Source organism: Pleurodeles waltl, chromosome 12, assembly GCF_031143425.1.
Source record: "Pleurodeles waltl isolate 20211129_DDA chromosome 12, aPleWal1.hap1.20221129, whole genome shotgun sequence".
NCBI lineage: Eukaryota > Metazoa > Chordata > Amphibia > Caudata > Salamandridae > Pleurodeles > Pleurodeles waltl.
This window is the reverse complement of record NC_090451.1, coordinates 517,765,340-517,786,326: the sequence shown is the minus strand read 5'-3', so window position 1 is coordinate 517,786,326 and position 20,987 is coordinate 517,765,340. Positions and strand designations below refer to the sequence as shown.

The 20,987-nt window shown below is 44.3% G+C and overlaps 1 protein-coding gene across 9 annotated transcripts in view; it reads left to right on the top strand.

The window, feature by feature from the left end:
* Nucleotides 1-20,043, top strand: part of NDRG4 (NDRG family member 4) — a 637,307-nt gene extending 617,264 nt beyond the window's left edge. For all 9 annotated transcript variants that reach the window (XM_069217404.1, XM_069217401.1, XM_069217403.1 and 6 more), the window contains one exon: nt 17,378-20,043. In XM_069217404.1, coding sequence (XP_069073505.1) covers nt 17,378-17,532 — 155 coding nt within the window. In that variant the 3' untranslated portion in view covers nt 17,533-20,043. The remainder of the gene's footprint in view (nt 1-17,377) is intronic.
* The last annotated feature ends 944 nt before the right edge of the window (nt 20,044-20,987 follow it).

Sequence of the window (20,987 nt, the reverse complement as noted above, 5' to 3'; positions counted from 1 at the left end):
TAATAGATATATGTAAAGCGGCAACTTGGGCGTCCCTCCATACTTTCGTGAAACATTACTGTTTAGACTCTGAGATGAGGAGGGACGGTCATTTTGCTCGCTCGGTATTGCAAGATTTCTTAGTGTAATCAGGCGGGCACCCACCACCGAGTGCGGTACTGCTTGGGACTCTATTCATAAGGTGAGGAATCCACAGGTAGTTGTATCCATCAGAAGAACAAGTTACTTACCTTCGGTAACGCTTTTTCTGGTGGATACACTAACTACCTGTGGATTCCTCACGGTCCCTCCCGCCTCCCGTTGCCTGCCTGATTGCACAGTTATCTTGCAGTCTTTGGTTTAATATTTTTTCTTATATTTATATATATTTATATGTATATATATGCGTGTATATATATGTATATAGTGATATTTCTCTGTATATTTTTGTATATTCGTGTATTTAAGCTCTTAATAAGAATGGATGGTTTAAATGGACAAGGTTTTTGTGTGCGTATATCTTTCTATATTAATTATCATTTTTCATGGTCGGTTTAGTCCTGTTTGCTTTAAGAGCACGAAAAAAGATGAAGTGAAACTGACGTCAGTACGCCGACGAGGACCTCTTATTGGCACGTTGACGTCAGACGGAGTCACGTGGAGCTGTGCCATTATGACGTCCTCGTCGACTTAGACAGCTAGGAAGAAGACTTTCCGTCGGATGCTGGTGCAAGGATCGAATTCATAAGGTGAGGAATCCACAGGTAGTTAGTGTATCCACCAGAAAAAGCGTTACCGAAGGTAAGTAACTTGTTCGTCAGAGCACAACAACACAATAAGCCTACCACTAGACACCAGGGATGTGGTGCAGGCGGGTGCCTGCGGGTGGTGGAGGGCCTCGATCTCTGAATCCTGCGGCAGACGGGGATCAGGGGCACGGAGGTGGATGGTGGAGCCAAGTGGACTCCTGGCCAGAACCGGGTCAGGGAGTCACGTGGGGATCCGCGCAGAGGCCGCCATTAAGAGGGGGAGGTGGGAGGGAGGAGTAGCTGGGAGGCGGGAGTGAAAGGACCAAAAGGTGCGCGAGGGGGGCGTGGCCGCAGGGGACGCAGCGGCAGGAACCAGAAGACCGGCGAGAGCCGGCTGGGACGGGCAAGCACAGAAAACGGCGGAAAAAAACTAAACAGGCTACAAACGTGGCACAAAGGCTAATGAAAGCAACACAGAAAACGAAAAACGATTCAGATAAACGAAATAAAATAGTCAGAGCACAACACAATAAGCCTACCATTAGGCACCAGAGATGAGGCGCTGGCGGGTGCCTGCGGGTGGTGGAGGGCCTCGATCTCTAAATCCTGGCGGCAGACAGGGATCAGGGGCACGGAGGTGGCTGGTGGAGCCAAGTGGACTCCTGGCCAGAACCAGGTCAGGGGGTCACCTTCATGAACCAGACAGTAGATACACAGGGCATTTTCTTGGCATCCTGTTATCTACCTTTCAAGTGTCACATGTGGCTCAGAAAACCTGTGAAGCAGGATTTTACGCTGTGCTGTCAAAAGGAGGCCCACAGCCCCCACCCTGTGTATTCCATGAGGCTCAGAGGGGTCCTCTGTCCATTCAGGTCACTCTGTGTTTTTGCTTGCGAAAGGCCTTTCACAACTTTTTCACACATATTCAAATGCTAATCACTGGCTGGGAGAAGCTGGAGATCAATTGCACATTAGCTTCCAGAACCTTTACTAGATAGTTCCATTCCTGAGAAACAGCATTAAGATTTTAATCCATACTCTTGTTTTCTACAAAAGACAGCTAGGCCTGCCATAGTGAAAAATAGTTTTTGGGTGCAAGTCATTGTATGGCAATCTTAACATGACATTTCTATATGCCCTACTTATCATTTAAAATAATGCAACTAGGCTAGAAGGCTTCCATAGGGATGGCTTATTACTATTTAAATTGAGGTTTTTACCTGTCAAAAGGGTTTAGTTTGAGAGAGCTAATTGCAGTTTATACACTGCTACAGTCAGGCTGCACTGGTAGACTTTAACCCATGTTTTTACTGCCACTGTATTGGATGGTATAATAGGTGGTGCAATCTAATAGTGGCATTTAACTTCTGCAGCCCTCACTGGATCTTGTACTATAGACAAGGGACATGTAAGTAAGTTAAATATACCAATTAAGAAATGGGCTGGCTTTAGCGCTGGTCACACCTGGTGGAACAATTTTTCTTGATGCCCCCCTCCAATGACCTCCACGGATTACCTCACTACCACCTTCCAAAATTGATAAGACTGTATTTCTACCCAAACAAACCCTTTTTAGCTACTTTGGGATCATGAATGACTGGGTACAAAAACATAACATTCTCATCTGTATCATGCAGTTTGCATGCAGCTCTTTGATAATAGTTCATAAGTCATTGTGCTATGTTAGGATTATAACTTATGGACGGCATGTAACAAAAGGATCTCCGTGGCTAAAACAGTAACCCACTGAGCTATCCACATAAAATACAGTTCTGTGATCTGCATGGTACACGTTCGCTGGAATATTTACCCTCTGCACTACTTAATGATATGTCAAAACTGGCTCTAGACAAAACCTTGACCTCTCTCCAGCAGGAGTATTAATCACCAGAATGATGTTGACATTCTAATTGTTGCCTTAAAACTGCCGGGCATAAAAGGAACTCTGCAGCAGATATTTGTAAACCCATGTTATTCCTAAATACAGTGCCCCACATCGGAGCTCAGCACCTGGGGGGGCTGCACCAGTCACACCACCTTAAAGCTGTCTGATTAGGAATATGCCAGTTCGACTATGTTTAAAGGGGGAGCACAGGCTCTTTACTACTGGTTAGCATGGAAGAGTGTACAGAGTTCTAAAACCAGCAAAAATATAGGGTCCAGCAACAGGTGAAAAATCCATGGTGAACACACAGAAAAGGAGGATTTCTTACAAGTATATGTTTTGACTGCTGCATAGAAAGGGTATTTATTGTGAAAACATAGCACGTCCTCCTCAGACTGTGTCCCATTTATATACCATCAAATTCACAGTGACCGGCTAAAGGAATACAGTAACTTTTCCTAATGTGTGGATGAGTGGCTTCTGAATGCAGAATACTTTTTCAAAATATCTCTGTATGAAACAAAGAAATTCTTCAGCGCGTGCTGTACATTTCTGCAGGTGATCACAGTTCTACTTTGTGATATATATACATGTTTGATGCCATGTGTGGCTGTAGATACACATGCTCTGCATACTCCCACCATCTAGTCTTGGGTTCAGAAGTTTGCAAGTTGTTTTTGTTTGAAAAGTCTTTTGAGTCAAAAGGTATAGTGACTCATCCTCTTGCTGGTAATGCGCATGGGAATCAACTCCATCTCCAGATTGTTTTCTTCCACAGTCCGGTCCAGTTGTGTTTTCTGTGTACTTTGGTTAAAGGCTGTATTAGGCCTTTTTCCATTTGGGAAACCTCCAATTCCTCGGTATTGTTATTGAACGCTGTACTTCTTTCCCCTTGCATTCTGGGACCGAAAAAAACATTCTATCCTGATCAACTTGTCTCGATCAAGGCCTTCTTTCCAGTCAACACCTCAGAGAATAAAACCCTGATAGAACGGATACCTTTCTGTTTCTGTCCAATGTGTCACTCGAAATTTCCAAGGACCGATCTCCACGAGGTTTTCAACCTTTGTCTATCTCCGGAGCATCGAGAAGAAGACTGAAGCATGCCGGTCTTTCCGGTCGAAAAAGACTCTGCCCGGTCGGAAGCTTGTCACCAAGAGATGCAGCAGCAAACTTTTGAGGAGACACCCTACATCTTTGGTTTCTAGGAAACCATGTCAGAAACCGAGCAGCAGCAGGAACTCCAGGAGGCTTCAGCTGCTGAGGAGGAGGTTTTCTCTATTCAAGACTTGGTCTCAGATGCAGACATCATGCTCAAGATACAGGACATTCTTGCAGGTTTAGACTAAGCTGACACAGCAGTGAGAGGAGTTAACACCAGTGTCCTCTCCCGCAGAAACACATTGCTTCACGTTTCAGGCTTCAAGCAGCAGGTACAGCAGTCTGTATTAAATGTACCTTTTGATAAGGAACACCTGTTTGGCCCACCGGTCGATCAGGTGCTGGAGAAAATGAAGAAGGACAATGAGGTGACGAAGTCTATGGGGCACTACAATCCCCTGCCTTCCTTTGTACTTTTTGTAGGCTTCAATTTTAATCAGCCTCTAAGTCTTCCAAATTGGAAGCCTTGCAATCATAAACTAAGGGACAACAACTTACACTTTCTCACAGACAGGGGTTCCTATAGAGGGAATAACTACAGAGGTAGGGAAAAACACCCTCCCCTCCAACCTCCTCCACTGCCAACAAGCAGTGACTCACTACACCTTCCTTCCAATTACCAAAAACCTGTAGGAGGACGTCTTCAGTTCTTTTTACACAATTGGTAAAAACATGGTTATGTTCTGGAGCTCAATTCCACACCTCCAAAAATTCCCCCTTGGTCTCTCACAAGACCATCTCACTCTCCTTAAACAAGAAGTGCAAGCCTTACTACTCAAAGGGGCAATAGAGCCAGGTCCCTTACAACATCAGGGTACAGGGATGTATTCTCATCCCTAAAGATTAGACTCTAAAAGACCTATGTTGGATCTCAGGCTGTTAAATCGTTACATCACATCAGAACACTTTCAGATGATCACACTTCAGGACATGATCTTATTGCTGCAACAAGGTGACTTTTTGTTAGCACTAGTTCTAAAAGACACTTACTCTCACATTCCTATACTCCCAGCACATCTCAAATACCTCAGATTTGTGACAGAATAACATCACTACCAATTCAAAGTGCTTCTTTTCGGAGTCCCAACAGCTCCAATGGTGTATACAAAATGCCTCGCAGTAGTAGCGTTTCACTTGCGCAGGCAGAAAATCCATGCCTACCTATACCTAAACAGCTGGCTCATCAAAGCCAGCAATCTCAGACAATGCTTGCATCATACCCATGTTGCAATAGACTTACTTCATCAATTAGGTTTCACTATAAACTTTCATAAGTCACATCTCAACCCACTGCAGATACAGCCCTATTTAAGGGCCATTCTCAATACACAGTCTGGAAAAGCATATCCAAATGCAGTAAGGATACAACATTTTCAAATACAGCTTTCTCATTTTCATCCCAACCACCCAGGCAGAGTAAAATTATTCATGAAGCTCCTGGGAATGAGGACTTCTTGCATTGTGATGGTACCACATGCTTGTCTTCAATTGTGCCCTTTACAAGAACGTCTTTCACGTCAATGGTCTCAGGAACAGGGTCAATTAGACGATCTAGTGTTGGTGGACAGCCGCACCTTTCACTCTCTGCAGTGGTGGAACAAAACTAACCTATTAAAAGGGTGGCCATTTCTGGACCCTGTTCCCCAGATCATTCTGACAGCGGATGCCTCTCAGACAGGGTGAGGTGCTCACCTACAGGACCTCACAGTCCATGGTCTCTGGGATGACACACAACAAGCCTTGCACATCAACTTTCTAGAGCTGCTAGCCGTTCACCTAGCACTCAAAGCCTTTGTGATTCATCTCACCAACAAGGTAGTTCTCATATGCACAGACAACATGACAACCATGTACTATGTGCAAAAATGGGGGGAGGGGGAGCATTTTCTACAGTGGTCTCACCTTGCACAGACAATTTGGTATTGGATAATTCGCCACAATATATCCCTGTTGGCGGAACACCTTCCAGGAACAAACAACAATTTTCCTGACCTCCTCAGTAGGATGCGGCAACAAGTCCACAAGTGAGAACTCCACCTTGAGTCCTTCGCCCCCCTACTTTCATAAGTGGGGATTTCCAGGCATAGATCTCTTTGCAACAGAAGAAAACGCAAAATGCCCAAACTTCGCATCTAGGTTCCCACACCCTCAGTTCAAGGGCAGTACTCTATGGATAAACTGGTCTGTGATATTTGCCTACACTTTTCCACCTCTCCCTCTCCTTCCATATCTGGTTTGAAAACTCAGGCAAACTTCTCTGACACTCATTCTGGTTGCACCCACATGGACCACACAACCGTGGTTCACCACTCTGTTAGACCTTTCAGCAGTACCTCATGAAAAGCTTCCCCTCGATCCGGACCTTCTCACTGAGAATCAACGTCAAATCAGACACCCCAATCCTAAGGAGTTGAATCTTGCAATTTGGCTCTTGAAATCATAGAATTCAGGTATCTAGACCCACCTCAAGAATGTTGGATATTCTTAAGGAAACACGTAGAACAACTACTAGAGCATGTTATGCAGCAAAATGGAAACGTTTTGTGCACTTCTACATTGCTCAATATTAGGATCCCTTCAAGGTATCAGTCCAAAATAGCACCCTTTACCTTCTTCATTTACAGAAGGCAAACTTAGCATACACTTCCATAAGGCTCCACTCAGCAGCTATGGCTGCGTATCTTCAGAACATACAACACTAGACACTCTTCAAAATTCTTGTCATTAAAGCCTTTATGGAAGGGCTCAAAAGAGTAACACCAAGACTAACCCCAGTGCCTTCTTGGAACCTTAATGTGGTCCTCACTGGACCTAAGGACCTGCCATTTGAGCCACTTCACTCATGTCCTTTCCAGCTCCTATCATGAAAATTGGCCTTTTTAGTTGCCATAACCCCCCTCAGACGTGTTAGTGAGCTCCAGGCATTAACTTTACAAGAACCTTTTTTCCAAATACATAAGTATAAGGTGGTTCTTCGTACCAACCCACATTTTTTCCCAAAGTAGTATCTCATCTTCATATAAACGATCAGATTGCCAGTCTTCTTCTCTCAACCAGACTCGGTTACTGAAAGAGCTCTACACACCTTAGATGTTGAGTGTTAATGTTCTATATTGATAGGAGCAAAGGTTTTAGGAAGTCCAAACAATTTTTTGTTGCTTTTTCCCCACCACTTAAAGGCAGCCCTGTTACTAAATCTACTGTGGCTACACCACACACTTTCACTAAACATTACTGTGTGGATGTCCTTGCATGCCCACAAGCTAATGTAGGCCAGGCAGTGCTACATACTCTCTTTCAAAATACAACATTCACAGGTTAGCCACCGCTTTTAGGGAAGTACCTATTTACAGTCCATGCAGAGCATGTGTATCACTAGCCACACATGCCATCAAACGAAAAAGGTTACTTGCCCAGTCAGCATCTTTTTATGGTACGTAATGCTGTAGATTCACATGCGCCCACCCACCTCCCCGGTCACCTGTGGTTGTAGTAGTCTTTGCTACACATTAGCATGCATGGACTTTTTTGATGACTTTATAATATATATCACTACATTCCTGGAGGAAAACAATCTGAAGATGGAGTCGATGCCCATGCACATTACCAGCAAGAGGGGGAGTCACTACACCTCATGACTCAAAAGACTTTTCGAACAAAAACAACTTGCTATCTTCCGGACAACACTAGATGGCGGAAGTATGCAGAGCATGTGAATCTGCAGCACTACATGCCACAAACAGATGCTTACTGTGTAAGTAACATTTTCCTTTCCTGCAGACTGCATCTTGTGAGTATGCCATCTAGGCTTCAGACAGGCCCTAAATAATTTTCCTACCAACTACTTTCGATGCCAGGCAGCAACAGCTGTGGCTTAACTTCTAGAGTTGCATCAGTGGAATATATTAGGCAACAGCCGGCGGACCAGAGTCATTTTCTGTATTTCCGTGCCTAATCAACACAGTCACCAGCTCTCTGAGTGTCTCACCTATGAATTTTCATATTTTGAAATGCATGGATCCAATGTCTCTTCAGTGGCCCTCAGGCTTCTAGTCTTGCAAACAGTGCAGCAAGAACATTTCTGATAAGTGCTTCTAACCACAGATTCTTCACCCAGTTGCCAGCCTGGATTTTTCAAACTTTTTACTGCAGTGTGCCTGTATGTTGCTAGGTGGAACCAAGCTTTGGGCTGGTTCCATACCAGCTCTGCAGTGATGGAAAAGTGCCACCCCTGTGTGTTGACATCACTTTCTTTCTTTCTGCACTTTTACAAGCCTGCTCCCACCTTTATCACTTTTCCAACGACTTTCAAATGATTTCGAACTAGTGTGCTATCAAACAATGTCTCCAATTAAAACAACAGTTTTCAAACCGTGTCACACTCCAGGAAGCTTATGTCAGACATGGACCTGCACTAGCCGTTTCTTTGGTGCTTGGGTTTGGGCCACCACTCATCCTGCAATAAGTGCATCCTCACGCATCCAAAGGCGATCCAAGACCAGGAGGCGAAGCTGTATTTTCCTAGCACAAGATGTTGTGGCCTTTGTGTAAGCCCCACCCTCTGAGTAAAGTTGCGGGTCCAGTCTGAGGATATTCCTTGAATCACTCGCCCTCCAGCTTGAAGTCTTTAGGTGAGTCCAAGCACAAGGCAGCGAGGCGGGACTTGTCTTCATTCCACTATTAGATTTCTGATGAGAAGGCGCTAGTATGCGACAATGTCAGTTGGGGTTGGGGTCTTCAGTCATGGAAGAAATTCCTCAGCAGGTCCCGAAAGCCCTGATTTTCCAGTCATTGTAAATCCTGAGTCAGATTGAGGCCTTCAAGGTGGCCATTATGAAGATTTTTGGTGTGCTTCCTGCTCTCATTGGCATGCTGAGGTACCACGCACAAATCCACCTCCTGCCTTCTTGGGATCTGTGACTGAGCCCATACCAACTCTGTTACAGACTTCTACTCATTCCCCAAGATGTATGCTAGTCCCCTGCTGGCTCAATACTGATGCCAATGCTAACGTCCCTGGAGGAAGACCCCATGCCTATGTCAGACCCCAACTCACTTTGGCTCAAGCTTAACCAATATCGTGCTACAAGATTACATAAGTGCAACCAGTGGCCTTGCAACCTGACTAACCCAGTACCTCTGCCACACCACGTTTACCAACAGCACCTCCATTATCCTTTTGATTTTGTTTCTGATCCTGTGCCAGAGCAGATGCATTGAAATGTTGACGATTTTGATGGAGATGGTTTGATTCCCCTCACTGTACTGAACTGATGATGACTTATACATTGATTTACTGAATTACAGTGGGCTTGACACCTTGCATGAAGCAAACATTGGCTCACCATGTGGGCCACCAATGGCAGATGGTATCTTATTTGTGGTGGTGGTCTGGAGGGTAGCTGTTGCACTAGAATTACAACTATCCTCCATTGAGACCAAAACAAATGTTCTAACAGAAATCTTACAGCCTGGGCCAGCTACTTCTGAGCTCCTGCTTCTTGTTAATGATGCCCTCACTGATACTTTGATGGCTATTTGGTCAAAGCCTAGTTCTTGCCTGCCTGTGACCAGGCAGTGGCCAGAAGTCACAGACTGGCACCTGGAGTTCTGGATTTTCTCACCAAGCACCCGACTGCAAAAAGCCTTAATGTGCAGGTATCAATCATTAAAGTGAACCCAACTACTCCTCTAGAGTGGGAATCAAAGAGGATTTAAACATTTGGCTGGGAACATTTGACATGCTTTCCTCTGCCAGTCTACCAATGAAATCTGTAGATGCTGTTTTCTTGCTGGATGGCAAAATATGTTACCACTGCAGAACAGGATACTACAGATCGCCTAAGGAGAGCCCTCAGTGCTAGCGTCATACTCCATCGACATGCGTGGATGTGTTCCACAGGATCCTCCGTTCAGTCCTGTCTCATGGATATGTCCTTTGATGGGTCCCACCTTTCAATGAAAAAGTACTCTCTGCTGGATCATTTTAAAAAACAGTAGAGCTACGAGGTGTTCTTTCCGCATGTTCCCACATCAATTGAGAATGTTCATGAAAGTGATAGCGGTGGTTGTGGGCCATCTTCCGAGGCTGGGGATACCTATATTACCATACCTCACTTTCAGCCTGTTGAAGGGGGTCTGGACTAATCATCAAGAGGTTTGGCACACACATATTCCCTCCCAAATTGTTTGTAATGTCATAAAGGGACCTTAACTGGAAATTAAATTAAATGTAGATTTATATAGAGTGGCTTTTCACCCGTGAGGGTCTAAAGGTGCTGTCCGTGGGTAAAGAGAGATTGGGTGATTTGCCAGAATCCCAGGGCGATGCGCAGACGCCGAGGCTCGAACCCAGATCTCCAGCTCCAACAGCGGTCGCTCTGAATCCTACATTCCTTGTAAGAAAACCCTTCAAACCAATGCATAGATGCTCCTTGAGTCTCCTTACTTTAGAGACCATCGTCCCAGTTACAGGTCTGACTAAACCTCAAGCACCTTCAGTGCAACCCCTTTAATTCCACCTTTTTTCTGGACAAGTTGATGCTTGGATGGATGACGCTCTTTCAGGTTGGGCAATCTATCACACTGCCAGCGTTCTATGCTCCTCCTCACCCACCAAAATAGGATGAAAATCTTCATTGACTGGACCCCAAAAGGGCTTTAAGCTTTTACATTAATCGTACCAAGGACCACTATGTGGAAGACTAACTTTTTGTGGGGTTTTCCAGACCAAAGATGTATGGAAGAACACCCTGTCAAGGTGTATAGTGGCCTGCTTCAAGATCTGGTTCAGACCGGTCAAGAAGCAGCCACCTGAATACCCATTCCACAAAGGCTAAGGCAGCTACCACTGCGTTGTCTCGTAAAGTGCCTGTCCTTGCCGTCTACCAGGAGGCTGTGACATGGAAATCAGTGCATACGTTCACTACACACTTCTAGCTTGATAGCCTGGCCCTGTTAAATGGTAATTTCTCCTGCAGGGCTTTTTTTTATTAAAATAAATATTTTATTGATTTAAATGACACAAACCATTGTACACAATACCCTTGGATATACTATCCACATCAGTCATACAGGAGAGCCTTTCCCACCTATGTTTCTCCCTTCCTCCAACGGTTTGGGAATTCTCCCACTCCCATCTCTTTTGATTATCTTCCCTGACAGGTATTACTCGGAGGGTACAACCTCCCTCAGATATTTGGGCCACACATCCAGACCATAATGTGCTCTCCACTTCTCCACACTGTGGAATTTTCTGGGACAACCTCTTCCCTCATAAACCACATTTTCTGCTTCCATGCACAAATTCATTCCCTCCTTGCTTGCCCCACATTTGCACTACATCCCTCTTTGCAGTACAAAGCCCAGCATACACAAATGCAAATTGTCCATAGACATGTCTGTGCTGCTGGGGTATCCCAGGGATCACCGCCTCACATACCGCCTCTAAATCTTGGAGGATCACCTCCTAGGATGTTGTAAGTTTGGCACATCCTCAAAGTATGTGTAAGAATGTGCCTCTTCAGTAACATATCATATGCATGTAGGGTTCTTGGCCTGTCCCATTTTGAAAAGTTTATTTAGTTTAAAATGGGTTTGGTGGAGTATTTTTTGCTGTATCAACCTCAGCCTTCCATTAATAGCCACGTCTGTCTGGTGCATCACAGCTGCTTCCCAGTCTGTGTCGTCCAAGGTTTCTAGCTCCCTTTCCCATCTGATACTCAGGGGCTTGAGATTGTCAGGTGTATTATTATTGATGGTACAATAGACTTGCAAGAGCGGTTTCCGAGTTCCTGAGCACCCAGTTCTTCAAGGGACTGTGTTCTAGGACATTCACTCAAGGATTCTGTTCTCAGTGCGGGAGTCAGTTGGACATGCTTGAACCGTTGGGTGGGTGGTAATTGAAATTCTTCCAGCAGAGCTTCAAACTTCTCTATTTCACCCCCCTCCACCATGTTTCCCAATGTTTCTATGCCTGTGAGATCCCACTGGGTGAAACCTGACAGTTTACTGACCTCTCTAAATGCTTTAACTTTCCACAAGAGCGTTGGTAATGTTATCGTCCCTTGCCACATCATGGCTTTATTAGTGTCATCCCATGCTTTCAGCGAGACTTTGATGGGGGTGGACGGATGTTTTTTATCTGGTCTCCCCTATAAATAATGGATGTATGTACCTGGTACTTTCCTGGTTTTCTCTAATTGGGTTGCTGGTGTGTTATGTGACTCAAATCCCCACTCATTAATTAACTGCAGTTGTGTTGCCTTCTTGTTAACGAAAGTTGTGTAAGTCAATCCACATATCCTCCACCTAAGAAGATACTGCTTTTGTATCTGTTCTAAAGTGAGAAATCTGTGATTAGAAGTATCCATCAGAAGAACAATTTAGTTACATTTAGTAATGCTCTGTCTGGTGTACAGTCTACCTAACCGCAGAGTCCTCACTGCCCTCTCACTCCCCTGTTCTTAGAAGCGGTCTATTTTTAACATGTATAAAGATCCTAAGTTAACATTCTACACCTTGGTACCATCAATTGTTCACGCTCTGTGCCTAAGGGTGTGAAAAGGGACAAAACAAGAAACTGATGTCAGAGCACAGGGGAGGTGGTTTTATGCAGCTCCATTCCTTCACTTTCTGGGCGGTATGTAGCCAGTGTGGAGCCACACAGTGCCACCTAGCAGTGTGCAGGAGCACTGTTGTAAATGTTTGTGGATCCTTTTTGGTGTCTGAGGAATATTTGAAGGTGAAGAATCTGGGTGAGAGAGTACCCAACAGAAAGAGTGTTACCAAAAGTAAGTAACCTTTTTATCTCTTTTGGATCCTCACAACGACTGCATGTGGTGCCTGAGGTCAGGACTTGAGGCTGCTGCCTGCAACTGTTGTACATCCATGCGCCCAAAGGCAATTGGGGAGCAGCACACCAAATTATAGTTGCCTAAGGAATGCAGGAAGACTCCCAAGTGTCTCTTTCACTGAAAGGTATGCTATCTTCCAGGGAACTTCCTACTAAGAGATTTATCCCATAGAAAAACACGAAAACCTTTAACAGAGGCAACATTATAATCTTCGTTGTGTGGAGAACCTCTGTCTCCTAAAAAGCAGAGTCCAGAATTTCCCGATCCTTTGGCTAATCCCACAGAGGTTGAGGCTTTCAGGCTAGCTGTGATGGATCTTTTCAAGATGGCCCCTCAAACCTCTGGGCTGTCCTCCAAGTGAATCTGTGCAGATTTCACAAGTGAAGGCTCCGACCTTGAAGACATGTCAAAGTTGAAACCAACCAAGGCACTGCTCCCTGTTCGATCATGGTCTCCTTTGGCACCAGCCACAATGCTGGTGGTGATGCCACCCAGAGAGCCCTCTCTTAATGAGCATAGCTATCAATAGTGCTGCATGTGCAGTGGCAATAGAGCCCATGAATCTCAGGGACCCAACTATAGCTGTGTTCTACAACCAAACAAGGTGATGACTATCATGTTCCTTGTTTGCATTAGGAACCAAGACACCCTTTCCCTGCTATTGTGGCTCCAGCGCTGGCCATGGAGTTAGAAGGAAAAAGCATAACCTGTGTGCCACAAGAAAAAATTGGGGATAACGTAACTGATGACCTAATTTGTGGCATCTCCCCAGGCTCCAAAGATTCACCTTTTTAGAGGAATTTTTTGTTCAAACTGAGATGCCTTGGCTATGGAGGAAAACAGACGTGCAAAGGATAATTACTGAGAAGCTGATCACTGCCTGCCTCTTAATACTGATGATAGCATTAATCTGGATTTACAAAATGCCAGTGGCTTAGTAGCTTCTCCAGAAGGAAACATTTCCTGTGCCATTGGCCCACCCATAGACAGTCTTGCCTTTCGCAACTGTTATTTAAAAGGCATTGAAGGCCTTGCAACAGACTTTACCCTCTGCGAAAGTGAAGTTGAATGTTCCACCAGAGATTCTTGTCATTCCACCCATCAGCAGAGAGTTGGGTTCAGATGTCTATCTCAAAGCAGAAACTGAACACCTTTCCTACAGCCCGTCATGAAAGGGAGTTGAAGAAACTTCACATTTTGGGTCACTCGGATATTTAAACCACATCTAACGTCACCTGCATATTGGACCGCTATGTCCATCCTTTATGGCAACTAGCAAAACTCATGATCACCTACCATCAATTTTCCAGAGCACAGGAAGAAGCCATTCTCAGACCTGCTGAGTGATGATCTTGATGCATCTAAATAGATGCTGAAATGTGACTTTCACATCATAACTCGTTCTCTAGGTGTGACTGTCATGCTACGGCAACACATTTGGTTGCATTCCACTGAATTTACAGGGGCTGTTCAGGCTACAGTTACAGACATGCCCTTTGACGGAGAAAAGCTTTTAGGCGAGAAAGCCAGGGTGGCTGTCTGAGCCTGGACTCCCCTGTACATCAGTTCCACCAATAATATTGGTTGTTCAGTGGTTACTCTAGGATTATGCCGTCTTGACCACCATCTAAACTTTTCAGACAGCTCAGCAGATGCAGTGTTCCTTTTGAAGTAGGGGTGCATATAGAAGGCTCTTTAGGATTGGGTGGCTCACATCCTTTCAGGTATCCCAGAAGACTTCCAGCCAATCATAACTCAAGCTATTCAGGAAAGTTGTGATGCGACCAAGCTCATGATCCCTTGTGGCTTGGACATCACCAATTCCATCAGGTGGGCATTTGGCACCATTGTTGCCATTCACCACCACACCTAGCCGTGGTCCATTGTTTTTTCAGGCAATGTCCAGTCGTCCCTCATGGACATGCCCTTTGACTGGACTCACCTTTTTAAGGACAAGGCAGATTCCACTCTAGAGCGGTTCAAGGAGAGCAGGGCCACAGCACCCACCCTGGGATTATCTGCCTTGCCTCACCAACCTCATCAGTCCTACCATTATTTTTTGTAGTTTCGGCAGAGATACCCAGGCCATAGCCTAATTCAGTCTCAGCAAGGTGCCCAGCAGTTTCACAGCCATCTGGGAGAGGTGGGGATCAGAGGCCTCTGGTCTCTGGCAGAGACCCTCCTCATAGCAACCTCTTGGAACAGCAGGCCATCCTCTTGGAATTGAAAGCCTTCCTTCCATCCACCACAGGGAGACTGGTACAAGTGTCTACGGACAACATCAATGCAATGTGGTACCTCAACAAGCAGGATGGAGTGGGGTCCTGGGCCCTGTGCCAGGAGGCATTACAACTCTGGAAATAAATGAACCACCATGGGATCTTCCTTTTGGTGAACCATCTGGCAGGATCTTTTGAGTGCCACAGCAGAATAACTCAGCGTCGACACGTTGGGGAGCACGACTTGCAGTTACACCCAGAGGTGGCGCAATGTCTCTTCCATGAAGGAGAAGAACCTTGGCTCGATCTAGGCTCCTTTGCCGAGAACACCCAGTGTCAGCACTAATGCATATTGGAGTTTCCAAGGTGTCTCTCGCGTTCCCCCTTTGAGTGGACCTCGGGATTCATATATGCCTAACACAATATCTTTACTGCCCTCAGTTTTTAAGAATATCAGGACGAATAGGCCCAAGTCATCAAAGTGGCTCTAGATTGGACACATAGGGCCTGATTACAACTTTGGAGGAAGGTGTTAATCCGTCCCAAATGTGACAGATATACCACCAGCCATATTACGAGTCCATTATATCCTATGGAACTCGTAATACAGCTAGTGGTATATATCGGTCACATTTGGAACAGATTAACACCTCCTCCAAAGTTGTAATCAGGCCCATAGAGTATGGTATCCAAAGCTTCTGAGCTTCTGTATCTGTCCTCCGATTAGGCTGCCCCTCCCAGAGGCCTTGCTGTTGCAGCAACAAGGCAGGGTTCTGCACCCGGGCCTCGTAATCTCCACCTTCATGCATGGAGATTGAGTGGACTGAGCCGAACACATTTGACCTTCCTCCAGAGGTAGTTTATTTCATTAAGGCCAAGTTATCTGATTTTCTGTTTATTTCATGCCAGGCAATGCTTTGCATTGTTTAAGTCACTGGTTTTTATGTGTTTTTGAAAGGCCTACAACACTTGTTTCAATTTGTCATACCAGAATGGCACTTAACTTGGTCCTCATATTTTTGAAGTGCACTCCTTTTGAGGTGCCTCACAGCTGCCTTCTGCGGCTTCTCACCCTCAAGACAGTGTCCCTTGCCACCATAACATCGGCGTGGTGAGTAATTGAGGTGCAAACTCTCTACGTCCATCCTCCGTACACCACGGTCTTCCCTGATAAATTGGTTCTGCGGACGTGAGCATCCTTCTTCCTGAAAGTTGTGATACCGTTTTACGTTGGTCAAACCATCACCCTGCCAATGTTCTATTGTCCACTTCACCCCTCTAAGGAGAAAGAGAGACTCTTATTGCTTAGACCCCAAAAGATTGTACCAAAGAAAATCAGGTGAACGATCAGCTCTTTGCGGGGTTTGCTAGAGCAAAAAAAGGCAAGGCCCTAAAGAAAGGGGGCCATCTCTCACCAGATCATACTGTGCCACACATTGGCCAAAGAGCAGACTTCAGAAGGACTTCCAGCTCATTCCACCAGGGCCAAGGCTGCTGCCACTGCCCTGGCACACAGAGGTCCTGTCCTGAACATCTGCCAGGCGGCTACAGGGGCATCACTCCATACATTCACAAAGCACTGCTGTCTGAACAGCCAGGTTCGGCGTGAGGGGAATTTTGCTTGCATAGTCCTATACGTTCTATGAATTAGGCTGTATCAATTATTAAGATCCCAAGTGTGATCAAAGCAAGTTTGCTGTTCGGGCTTTGCGACTTGGTTTGCAGACAACCTCAAAAGCAACTGACGTCAGCATGTGGGGTGGGATCCTGTATAAGTTCTGCGCATTATTTCCAGAGCAGAACAGCGTCAGTGTGGAGCCTCAGGGTGATACCTGCTGCCACTCAGAGGTACTGTTCAAAAGTTTCCAGATCCAGTCTGACCCATGGAGAATACTTAAAAGGTGAGGAATTTGCGGTTAGATTGAATCTTTACCAGAAAGAGCATTACCAAAGGTAAGTAAATTGTTAATTGTGTAGAAAATGCTAAAGGCACACAATTACATTTTCCTGTGACCCTGCTTTTAATATCCTTGTAGTGGAGAGTAGGTTTACCTAGTTACTTACTTTATGTGCTCCAGCCCACATTATACTTAAAAAGACAGTGAAATCGCAACATGTCCTACCATACCTCTGTTCCTTTTTTCAGAAGTTTTGCGGACCAAGTTCTTGCCTAGTGCTTTCATAGTTTTGAGAGTCTTCTCACCACTCAGGCCGTGTCTCCTAGATTAAATAAAACCTCTGAGACATAATCCCTACTTTACAAAGGAGGCGTAAATAGGACAACCCTTAATTCCCTCAGCACAAATTAAGGACTGAATGCTCCAGTGATCCACAAGGAAGTAAGATCAGCTCAGTAGGTCTAAGCCCTAATTTCGCATTTTCGATCTTTGTTTTTTTTTTTTATGTCCCCCATTGCTAATGTGCAGACTTGAACCCGTTCATGAATCTCTATTTTCTTTTCCATTGATAACTTTCTGACTCTGTTTCTCTCTTTCTTCCTTGGTACTTTTCCTGCCTTTCTTTTCCCAGTGCCCTCTGCCAGCATGACCCGCCTGGTCCGTTCCCGCACCGCCTCACTCACCAGTGCTAACTCCATGGACGGTGCCCGTCCCAGGACCTGCACCCACTCAGAGAGCAGCGAAGCCATGGGGCAGATTAACCACACCATGGAGGTGTCTTGCTGAAGTGGTATCCCACGCGTTTCCACCCGCAGTGGCTCCGTCCTCTGCAAACGCCACTGCAGCTCATCATCCAGCCATCTTCTAAGCTCTTTCCTACAACTATTTTGTCGGGTCGCTGAGTTTTGTAATTTTTGGAGTTGCACTTTGTCAATATCCTTTATCCTTGTCCAGGGAGGAGGTCCGGTCTGGAGGCCGAGGAAGTGGATTCATAGTCAGAAAGAAGGTTGTGGTTTGGTTTTCAAATCCTTCCTGCCACTCGCCATCTGAGCTTTAAAAAGTTATTTTATCCACCTGTATTTCAGTTTTTATCACTTGTAATTGATTAGTGCTTAGATTATGACTTTGCTAGTGTGACCCACGATGAAAATCATATTTTGATAGATCTACAATGGAGAACTAAGTTCTCAGATCGTAAACACACGTTCAAAGCCAGAGAAGTACCCTGTAGTTGACCTTATCAAACAGTTTCATTAATCATTTGACATTGTTGTTTGCTGGGCAATCTACAGAATAGAAGGTGAATATACATGTTATGCAGAGAATGGGTACTAGAGCCACAAGCACTGAGGAGCCTGTCTTAATGGTAGTTGAAATGTGATGACAACCTGGCAACTTTTAATTAGGATGGGTCTCTCTATTAACAGAAATGATAAATGGCAGTTTTTCTCGAATGTATTGCATTGGTTTTTAAATAATTGCAATGTGTATTATTCAGAAAATAACCAATTACCTAATTTGTGTTATGATTTGGATTCAAAGGGGGAGCTTCATTGCCTAAAAGAAGAAATGCTCTGGTTTAAGGCTAGAACCTTTCAGATGGATTAGGAATTTGCCATTATAGTCTTTTTCCAAAGTCTTTGCTTAACTTATACATTTTTACTAGAAAGGGCTCTTAAAAGTATTAAGGTGTTTCAAAGAGAGTAGGATAAGCCACCCTATACCCCAGAACTTCAAAATTTGGAGGATCACATTGTCTCTTAGGCATCTTGTTACAATTCATTTTAAGATTGCTGTCACACACGTCATGTAATGATTACTGAGCAAGCAGTAATTACTGGAGTTCTGATCTCATGGAGCCGTGAAGTGGGGAATGCAGTCTTTAGTCTTCTTCTGTGACTGCCACTGGTTCTGTTGTTCTCATTGTAGCTAATAACGGTTGTTTTGGGATATTATTAATATACAGGCCTTATATGTAGTAGGATTGGCCATCTCGTCAATCACCAATACTCTATCAAACCTGCCACTCTCTGCTGTGCTCAAAATAAATGCAGCAGCGATTTTGAGAAGGGAGATTTCCTGGCAATGGCAGCAGGATAGGTTTCTGAAATAATAGCGAACAAACTTCAAAGAGAAGCAGTATTTATTGAAGAATGGTTTATCAGAAATCCTGGCATATTAGATGTACTTCATGTTTTGCTGGTTTATCGCTTAAACCTTCTTTTACAAGAAAATGGGTCTACTTTCAAAATGGCTCTTTTCTGTCAGTGTAAACTTACCTCTTTGAAGCTCAGGATGGGATGGGATGCTTCCAACTGAAAAGGTTCTTACTATCATATGGTAGGTAACTTTTCTAAATAGAAGTAGGAGATTTCTAGGGGAACGCCACTATACCCTATTGGCACTTACAGCGAAAGCAGTGTAGAAAGCACTTAAGCCAGGTAAATGTAGTACTGTAAGACGATGCGTTGCCGGCAGGCACAATTACTGTTGTTCCAAACTGCTCAGATCTGTCCACATGGTCTCATGGGTGGGATTCATGGTGTGGGGGCGGGTCTAGTGTGTATACTTCTGAAAGCAACCAGTTGTGCTCTTTGCAGCCATCATTTTTGATCTGGTATCCTTTAAGGCATTTTAAAAGTTACTATTTGCCCTAAGAATTGACAAGCAGAGGAAGCAAACGTGGTCATAGTGTGAGGGTACACTGCTGCAACGCCTTTATCTGTGCGTTATGGTAATCTGTTTCAAAATTGCTGAAATGTGGGCTTCTGTCCTCTTTATATATTCGACGTCTAGAATACTAAACAGCAGACTCAGTCAGTATATGCATTGGAAGCCCTGAATCCAGAAATAAATTAAACACGTGCAGGCGTATCTGCGGACTACCCTAAACTCCTCAGTCCTAAAATGCAGTTGTGTTATTTTCGGGATTAATGTCCATTCTTTTTCCACTCCTACACAAACGATTGAATGGCCCACCGTGTAGTGTGGGGCTTCCCCCTTAGATTTGCCCAGAGCTAGATAGGTTAGAAGTGCCCTGAGATATTTATTATATGAAAGTTATGTCTGTGTCTATATGCGTGTGGCATTTGTGTGCTTCTGTCACATTGCTTAACCCATCTTACATTGCTACTTCTCCGTATCTGCTCTTTAAAAAAGGTGTGATGTCAAGTAGGGGCGTAAAGCGAGACAACATGATAGAAGTCCTGTAATCCTCTATGTCTGTCAAGTTGAGATCCATTTCCAATGATTGTGCATTTATTTAAAAAAATAAAATTAATAAATCATTAAAAAGGAGTGAGCTTGAATTCCGTGTCAGATGTTAGAAACATCTATTTTTCGACGAATTACAGTCTCCTTTTATGCCCCCTTTCTAAATGAGATTGTTCAATAAAAGGTTGACTAGAGCATATTCAGTATAACTGGTTGTGTGACTAGAAGGATGAGCCCAGGTCGTGAATTTGTTTGGGCTTTAAGTATAAGAAAGTTGGTCTGTTCCTCAAAAATCAAAACCTGGAATTCTAGTTTTGGTCTTTGTGTGACATTTATGGTAATGTAACTAGAGTTTCTTTACTGGTGCTTGTCAAAGGGTGTGCTTGAAACAATTGGAGACGCTCATATGCTCTTCTTGAAGAATACATGTCACACTTCCTTACCTTCGCTTTACACTAGAACTCTGGTGTATCTTGACTGGCTGAACAAATTCCAGCTGGTTGATTTGCTGCGACAGTCATCTGGATTTGCATTCAAGGAGAGAGCACGTCTCGAATCTTTGTCATTTTGGGTGTCCTAATCCAGTTGTGTGATCATTTCTGAGCGGAGATGTACCTAGCATCAAAATGTTCTTTATTGTAATTTGGTGGTGTAAATCATAAATTCTAGATGTATCTTAATGTGTGTCGTAATTCTGTGGCGTGGCTCATGGAGTACAGTGTGTTTTCCAGGTCTTGTTGGCACATTCCATCACTTTTGAGGCTGAATGCTTCAGACTACTAGCAACAGTCTGTAAGGTGGAAGGACTAGCATATTGGAGATTGTTTAGAATCAAAACTTCCTATAGAATACATACAATAATTGGATATTTTTTAGATACATACATTTTATAATGTAGCCTTGCTCCACTCATAATGTTACACAGTTACAGATGGGCACCAGGATAAACTAAAATATTTCAACTGTTAAAAAAAAAAAACTTCACATTCCACAGTATTACAAATCATCTTGTAATACACACAAAGGAA